We start from the raw sequence: 9,555 nt of genomic DNA, 5'->3' as shown, positions 1-9,555 counted from the left end.
AAAACAAAATTAGTTAGGGGGTTGTTATTTTTGTCATTTTATGGAGGGATTATCACACGGGTGAGGGTACATGGTAGGATAAGGTAAACAATAGGTAAAAACGATATCGGGGAGGGACAAAATTAGGTGTCTACAATATTCATTCAAACGGTAAGCAACTGCAACATATTTAAATTCATACATATCTTTTTTCAATATAGTAAACATCTAATCTTAAGATTGTGCAGCGCAATTAGAAAATTAAAAAGGGGTCCCAAAAACAAACATAGGGTGGAAGGCTCTATAGTTGAGTCATATCTTGCAAGAGAAACGTTAATTTTGTTCATACTACTTTCGTGATGAAGTTACTTGTTCAAAAAATAGATTGAATCTTCATCAGGACGATATGAATAAGCCTCATTTGCAACCTATATCAATTTTCAATCAATCTGGTTGTAAGGCTAAAAAAATCATACGTCGCCGACTCACTCCCACGGAGCACAAATCAACAACTTTATATGTCTTATTGAATTGCCCGAAAGTTGAGCCCTTTTTGAAGTAAGGAGATTAAAATTTTAATATATTTTACTTGCTTACTCATTTCCTTAAAGAAACTAATTGTGTTTCGTATGTTGGATCTTCAGTTTATTTAAGACTCAATTCCACGAAAATCACGTGTATGCATCCTTTGCAACATGGTTTACATATGAAGTTCATAAGTGTATTAATATTTCTACAAATTTTAAATATTTACACATTCCTCAATTAACATATATATAATATATATAAGTATAATATTTTTAGGTACACCAGTCACCAAATGCAGCCACATACGATCAACTCTTGAGAGATATTTCTTTAGGTCCAGTTGAAGCTCATGCAATGTCCTATTACACAGTAAATAGGTTTAAATCTTCCATTGAACAACACTTCAGAACAAGGAAAACAAACAATAGTGGTGTTTGGGTTAAGGGTGGTGATGATGTTGATTACTTTAGCATCATACACGAGATCTTAGAACTGGAGTATGCTGGTTTCCCAATAAAAAAAATTATCCTCTTTCATTGTAAGTGATTTGATCCAAGCACAAGAGGCACAAGAGTACATAAGGAGCATAACATCATTGAAGTAAAGCACAATAGGTCGTATCCTGTTTACGATCCATTTGTTCTAATGCAAAATGCTAAACAAGTGTATTATGCTCCTTATCCGTTGCGCAGTGATAAGTCTGATTGGTGGGTTGTAATAAAAACAAAGCCTATAGGATGGGTGGAAGTTGAGAATGTGCTAGAGATTACGTATTAAAATAAAATGCAGATTGATCTCCAGCTAGTGGATGTTGACTTAGTGGATAGTTTGAATCACCCAAAAAATATATTTGAAGAAGTTAATATTACGGAAGAAGAGGCCGAGTGGGTAGGAGATGGGAAAAATTCTAAAGAGGGTGAATGATTTAGTGGAGAGTTTTCAGAAGAGGAGGATTAGTTTGTGTAGGCTGTATTTATTATGTATTGATGTCTTTATGCTTTGTACTATATATTTACCTTTATGTTTCTTGTTTAAGATTGATATGTAATATACCGTTTAAGATTGTTGTTTTCGCTTTTCCATGATTTATATATTCTTGTCTGTCTTGTGTTATTGGAGCAATTTGAAATGTGAATTAGTAACTTGAAATTATTTACTTGTAATGCTTTCTTATATATTCATTTTGTAGGAACTAACTACTTGTTAACTTTACATAATTTAGATGTCAGATAGAGGTCAAAGGTAAGGAAAAAGTTGTTCTTACGAAAACAAAAAAGACAAAACAACCTCCAACATATAAACGACCGACATGTATTCATATATCTGAGGGTCGATTTGCTGACGCGACAGCATGACCCTCATATTCTAGGTCGTCTCAGCATTTGGTTCCTACTCCTATGCATATGGGGCCATTTCATGGGTCTACACCGTCTCATTCTGTTCCTATCACCATGCCACCGCCATCATAGTACTATCGGACGACCGCTGGCCCATCCGAACATCTGTCATTGTCAGTACCCTCCTGTAGCAATCACGCAACTTCGCATAGTAATTCTGTTGGATCAATTTGGTTGTCGAATCTTCAGCTTGGAGGCACTCCATCTGGTGCTTCAGATCTACCCACGCCAGTGCATCCACCATCACTTGCTTCACAGCCAGGAGACATAGATGATTTTGGGAGATGTTATCTTATTCCATATGCGACAGAGTAAGATTTCTAAATATAATAACATTATTCATTTTTTATTACTATATTATTATGCTCTATGAAATTACTATTTGATCTTATATAGTAGGTTTAAGCCAGATGCTGGAGTTGGACAAACTGCAAGAAAATGCATTTGTCAAAACTTTAACGGCTACTGGACCAGTTGGCAAAAGGTTCCAGAAATTGACAGAGAAAGAATGTTTCAAGAATTTAATGTAAGGATTTAACTTATCGGCTACTTAACACTTTGTTAGAACAAAAGATTGAATATTATATTTTTGTTTTTGTTGTAGAAATTTTACTGGTGGGATGATGCGAATGCATGTATTATAAAGAGTAACTTTTTCAGAAAATGTAGATCCAGATTTAACGGTCTGTTGGATTATGCCCGAACCAACTTGGTACGACCTGACTGGATTAGTGAATCCTTGTGGCAATAGTATATTCGCTATTGGAATAGTGAAGAATACCAATTGTTGAGAGACAAAGGAAAAAAATCTTGAGCATCATCCAAGGGTGGCTCCCTAGATACTATGGGTGCTAAAAGTATAATTGCCGTGGAGGAAAAAATGATATGTAACATTTACAGTTTTAATTGTTTGTTTCTATTTAAATTTTTAATTATTTGAACATTGATAATTTTTTCAAATTCAGGAAAAAGAAAAGAGTAGGAGCAACCACACAGTGAGCTATTTGAGGAGACTCATCTGAAAAAGAAAAAGAACCCAACTGATGAAGATGTCTGGGTTGAACCTCGTGTAAAAGTTGCCCATGTAAGAATCGAATTTTGAATTTATGAATCTTTTTCTCAAAGTTGATATTATTAAAGTATAAGTACTTTACTATTTTTTGACTTTTAATTTTAACTTTACTTTGAATATAGGACAAATATACGCAGCTCGTTAGTGAGTATCGTAGTACTCAGCCTCCTGAAAGTCAGGGTGATCCACTACCCCAACATGTAGAGGAGGAGTTATGGGATAAAGTTGTGGGTCCTGCAGTTAGAGGCCATTACTACGGATACCACAAAAAAAAAAATTGGCGAGAATATTAGGTGTTTGTCCGGCCTTACATACTCTAACTCTTCAGTTGATAAACACTACAAAATACAGTTTCTAAACTCACTGAAGAGCTTGTTGAATAGAGTGAGAAGACGCAGAAGAAGGAGGAGGAAACAACATCACAAATCAGGATGCTGCAGGAGCAGTTCAGCTCTTTCATTCAGACTGCAGAGATTATTCCTTCGTGTCCTGGTGATGCAATTCGGGCTGCAAAAGGTCTACGCCCCCTGGATGATATTAGCACAGACGAGGATGCTGAAGATGAGGACGAATACGATGAAGATGAGTTTTAGTTTTTTGACCTTTGTATGTGTTGTACTTTGGATTTAGACATTTTGTTGTAGTTTGTACACTTTTGTATGTATTGTTGTAATTTTTACACTTTTGTTGGACATTTTGTATGTGTTGTAGTTTTTACATTTGTTTTTTTGTTGCTGTTGTTGTATTGCATGTTTAACCATTTGTTGATTTTTATTTTTTTTAAAAAATTCCAGAAAAATCGACCACAAGTGATCGATTTTTTAAAATTTTTTGCAGAAAATCGACCACAAGTGGTCGTTTGACCACTTGTGGTCGGTTTATTTTATTTTATTTTATTTTAAAATTATTTTTTCCAATCTTAATCAAATAACAATGAATTTTAAAAATATATATATATATATATATATATTTTTAAAAAAATAAAAAACTACCACTACTTTACCGACCACTCTCTTTGGTCAGTTTTGTGGTCGAAAATTGAAAAAAATCGACCACTTGTGATCGATTTTCCTTTTTTTTTAGTAGTGCAACCTAACCTAACCTTTTGGATGGGTCTATTGGATTGGATTATAATCCGTTGTTTAACTCGTCTAGATCCAATTTATTTGTGCACAGTAACCTTTTGGACGAGTCAATTGATGGACTATTACCTATTATTTAGTCCACTTTAGCTCATTCGAATTTTGTATGACTCGACATATTTTATCTATTCAAATTTAACTCATTCCACTCATTTTACACCTTGAATTTAAAGTATAACCCGGCACCAACAAATGAAAAGAATATCAGATCTAACACAACGGTAAATCGTCCCTATTTAAAAAGAAAAAGTTCAAGTAACCTTAGCTTAGAGAGATTAAAACACAACCTTTTCACTATAAAAACTTCAGATTCTTAGATCACCCAATTAGCTAGGTCCCTTTAATAATGTGCATATGGAAATGTGTAACCTTATTCTATGACTAGCATCTGATATTGCTTTTTAATTTGAGCTTCTTGTTATGTCATTATTGGAAGAGATAAAGGAACTGAAGAGATGCCCCAAAAATTTTACATAATTTGCTTTATCACGAAAGATTCTACGAACAAGAGTAAGTGGTGGAATGAATAAAATCTCTTCATCTCTTAATTAAAAGTCTCAAAAATTGAGTTTTGAATGTGAAAAAATTCTATTAGGAGCATCTTTCCTTTGAATGGCCTTACGAAACGCTATGTAAATTCAATTTAGTCAGAACGAATATCGAACGCCAAATGAAAAATGGAGAAAAAATAATCATGAAAGATACCATGTTTGCCTTTCTGTGTCAAAGAGCGTTGGGTTCCTTCGTGCAATTGGCACTTAATAACCTTTCATATATATTGACTGGACAAGCGTGGCACAAGTTGAAAGTGACCCTTAATTAATTAGTAGTATGCAAGTCCATTGAGTGTCAAAACTGTTCAATTTATAACTCAGTTAAAAAAGAAAAGCCGCAATGAAAGGGTGAAATATTTTACTACTGCTGTACCATGTTTGATCCCAAATTATTGCCTCACCAACCCCTCCTTTTTCCTTGAGTTGTAAAGTAAGTGATATTTTGAACAGCCAGTTATTTGTGTATGTTTTATAGTGTAGGGTTTTACTTGTTTTAATCATTTTATTCTTAATATTATATATGTTTTTATCATATCTTTCTTTATTTCAATTTTTTTTTTCTAACTCCTATTTTTTTTTTTTGCTGTATCTTTAGTGTTTATTAGGCTCCTTGGTAGATCTGGACACATATTACTATTGAATTTTATTTCTTCATTTTTTACTAGATATTTTGCTAGGTAATTTTCTTACTGTCCTGTATTTATGAGTATTAAATATTCTTTTTCATTTATTGTTCTTGTTATGTAATATTGAATTAAATTAACTGTTGAAGTTGTTTCATAATTTGTTCTTTTTGATAAGCTTGATGATTCTGATTTTTCATAAGCTATTCTTTTTATTGTACTTATCATATCATTTATTATTTCTAAATTGTCTTCTATGTCTTTATCTTTGTAACTATAATCATCGCTATCAATTATTTTTACGAATTGTTCAAAAGGACTTTCTATGTGTATTTATTAATTTTATTCTTTCCAGTTATTTTATGTTTTGTTGTTAATACATATAAATTTTTACATCTTGCTGTAAATATTTTACTTCCTGGGGTTAGTTCTATTCATGATATTTTTCAATATAATACTAATGATTTATCTATATTTTTATCTGTTATTGGTACCGAATAATTTGCACTTATTATAAATTTGAATTTTTGGTATATTAAATTTCCTTTTATGGCACTAATTATGTCTTTTTCTATAGGTTTTACTATCCTATCATCTGCTAAATATATTTCTATTGGTGTATCTATTCCTTCTCTAAAACATGTTTTTATTAATATTTCTGTTCCTCCAAGGTGTACATATTTTATTGGGTCTCTACTTTTTATATCTTGTATTTCTTTATTAACTGTTCTTCTTGTTACTAATGGTATACTAGCTTTATCTCTTGCGTATTTGCAATCTATTATATGCTCTGTTTGGCTTACTACATAGTATTCCTTAAATGCGCACGTATATTCATCTATATAGCACATATTACATATTGCTAGTTTTAACATTAAATTCCTATTTGTATCTTTGATATAGAAGAAAATTTAGAAATAATAAATGATAGAATAAGTACAACGAAAAGAATAGCTGATGAAAAATCAGAATCATCAAGCTCATAAAAAAGAACAAGTTATGAAATAAATTCAACAAATAATTTAAACCAATATTACATAACAGGAAAGGTAAATGAAAAAGAATATTTAATACTCTTAAATACAGGACAAGAAGAAAATTATATAGCAAAATATCTAGTAAAAAAATGAAGAAATAAAAACTGATAACGATATATACCTAGATCTACCAAGAAGTTTAATAAATAGTAAAAATATAACAGCAAAAGAAATAATAATAGGAATTAGAAAAATAAAAATAGAATTTGAAGTAAAGAAAGAAATGCAAAAAGTAGACATAATATTAGGAATAAAATGGCTAGAACAAGTAAAACCATATAATATAGAACATACACAATCAATCTTAACATATAACAGAGAGAAATTATTCTTAAAAAGAGCCTTAACATAAAATGAAAATATATGTATTAATGAAGATAGTGGTAGAAGGATATTACAGTAGATATTATACGCCTATGATAGATACAGGAGCAGAAGCTAATCTATGTAGATATAATTGCTTACCAGAAAGCAAATGGGATAAATTAAAAACACCAATTATAGTTAAAGGATTTAATAATGAAGGAAGCTTAATTACTTATAAAGCTAGGAATGTAAAAATACAAGTATGTGATAAGATATTAACAATAGAAGAAATTTATAATTATGAACTAACATCAAAAGATACTTTTAGGAATGTCATTTTTAGATAAATTATACCCACATATAATAACTAGAACAGATTGGTGGTTTACAACACCATGTAAACAGAAAGTAAGAGCAAAAAGAGTTAATAATAAAATAAGAAAGAAAATTGATTGGATAAAAGGAAGCGAAAAAATTACACAAAAGTTAGAAAATATAAAAAATACTGAAGATACAATAGAACTAGTTGTATTTTCGATAAATAAAACAGAAATAACTATATTTTCAATAAATAAGATAGAAATAATTAAGAAAAAATTAGAACAATTATATAGTGAAGATCCATTAAAAGGATGGGAAAAAACATAAAACTACTATAAAAATTGAATTAATAGATAAAAATAGCATAATAACCCAGAAACCATTAACATATAATTTTGACGATTTAAAAGAATTTAAAATGCATATAGATGAATTATTAGAAAAACAATATATACAAAAAAGTAATAGTAAACATAATAGTCCAGCATTTAATTTATACTGTAATTAATAAACGGTATAAATTTCTCCAGAATAAATTCATACCTTCTATCAAACACATTATAAATCTTATTCCAAACTTAAATATTCCATTTTATTCCGCGTCCAAGGAATAATGTACTGATCTTTCACTAGAAGTTGATAAAAGATCACTAAGGGGTCGTTTGGTAGAGTGCATTAAAAAGAATAATACATGCATTAGACTTGTTTTTTTTTGTTGAAATTATGCAATTCATGTTATGTTTAATACCAAACCAAATAGTTGATAATAAAAATGCTAGTATAACTAATACAAACATAGCTAATACAAGTATTATTAAACTATTATATTTTATATTATTCTTCTATAGCCTATCTTACCAAACGACCCTTAAGATTGTGGGGCATGCATGGTTGGAACTCCTATGTCCTTAATAACATATCTTTGTGTTCGAATATTGATAATGGAGAACTTCTCAGTGATGAGTGCTTTACTCGCTTACTAAATTTCCACTATTAGAAAACTGTTTATTACCTGAAGATTTTTATAGGAATAATGTGGTAAAGTTCTCAGATAATTTAATTATTTATGAATTTTTTTATCAATTAGAATTTAAAGAAAATATTTTCGTAGGTAATTATTATCTGCGAATTTATAAAATCCCTAGGTAATTTAATTGCAAAAATAAATTCGCAGGTACGTTATTTGCTGATTTACCTGCGAATTTTAACTATGGATTTTACCTACAAATTTTCATGAAAAAAATCACAAATTATCCCCCACGAATATTCCCAAGTAAATTCCTAGGTAATTTAGCTGCGAAAATAAATTCGTAGGTACGTTATTTGCAATTAAACATCAAAATTTTGCATGAATTATTTGGTAAAATTTCATAAAAAGAATTTTACCTGCGGATTTTCAGGAAAAAATTCTCAAATTATTCCCCACGAAGATTCCTAAATAAATCTCTAGGTAATTTAACTGCGAAAATAAATCCGCAGGTACGTTATTTGCGAATTTATTTGCGATTAACCATAAAAATTTTGCATGAATTATTTGGTAAATTTTCTTGCAGATATTTATGAAACTATTCCGCAAGAAAATTCGTATGAAATACCCCAAATAAATCCACAAGACCAAATTTTTTCAAGGAAATTTTCATAAATATTTAGCATGTACATCCCCATAAAAATTCCGAAATAATAATTCACACGTAAATTACTAAAACTATTTCACAATTAATTGAAAATCTATTCAGAACCTCTAATAATTCTCAAAAACATCATTCAATACAAATCTAATGTAAACCCTTACAGCTAACCAAAAAAACATAATTCAAAACATATACATCAATAATTAATGTATGATTCTTAAATAGTCCAAAACAAAGTATTTTAAACTTGAATCCTCAATAAAACTACCAACCATCAGGATCCGATCACTTTCATTCACGTTATCAGAATTATCAATTTCATTCACGTCGTCAGAGTCACCATCACTTTCATCCTCATAAGCTTGGTTGTCTTGTTGAGATGAGCGTTCATCTTTTGAAGATGATTTCTTGTATATATGCTTCATCAAGAAGTCTAATTCCTTTCTCATCCTCCTTCCACAATTGATGCACTTTGAGCAACTAATATTTCTTGTTTCTTTCTTTCAATGTCATTCTGCATAAGAATATGTTAATTCAGGTCATAAAAAGTGCTAAAAATACATTATTAGCATAAATTATACAATATTATAGTATCAAATAAAACCATAACAATCAACAAATATAAATATGTATATATTAGCATTTTCAAGTAACTATACTTAACCATTTTCAAGTCACTAGTACACATTTTAAGTCACTACACTTGACCATTTTCAAGTAACTAATTCACATTTCAAGTCACTACACAACCATTTTCAATTCACTAGTACATATTTCAAATCACTACACTTAACAATTTTCAAATAATTAATTCACATTTCAAGTAATTATACTTAATCATTTCCAAGTAACTAAACCACTTTCAAATAACTAATTCACATTTCAAGTAACTACACTTTAACAATTTTCAAGTCACTAGTACACGTTTCAAGTTAGTATACTTAACCATATTTTCAAGTAACTAC

The 9,555-nt window shown here is 30.1% G+C and overlaps 1 protein-coding gene across 1 annotated transcript in view; it reads left to right on the top strand.

Annotated features, from left to right (window-relative positions):
* The window catches only part of LOC124885824, a 19,508-nt gene extending 15,939 nt beyond the window's left edge, over positions 1–3,569 (top strand). Inside the window, exons 3-4 of the mRNA XM_047394067.1 lie at positions 2,304–2,430; positions 3,441–3,569. Coding sequence (XP_047250023.1) covers positions 2,304–2,430; positions 3,441–3,569 — 256 coding nt within the window. The remainder of the gene's footprint in view (positions 1–2,303; positions 2,431–3,440) is intronic.
* Positions 3,570–9,555: the final 5,986 nt, after the last annotated feature.

The sequence above is a fragment of the Capsicum annuum genome, chromosome 7 (assembly GCF_002878395.1).
Source record: "Capsicum annuum cultivar UCD-10X-F1 chromosome 7, UCD10Xv1.1, whole genome shotgun sequence".
In the NCBI taxonomy this organism is placed as follows: Eukaryota; Viridiplantae; Streptophyta; class Magnoliopsida; order Solanales; family Solanaceae; genus Capsicum; species Capsicum annuum.
Note: the sequence above shows the minus strand (reverse complement) of the source record. Positions and strands in the feature narration are given on the sequence as shown.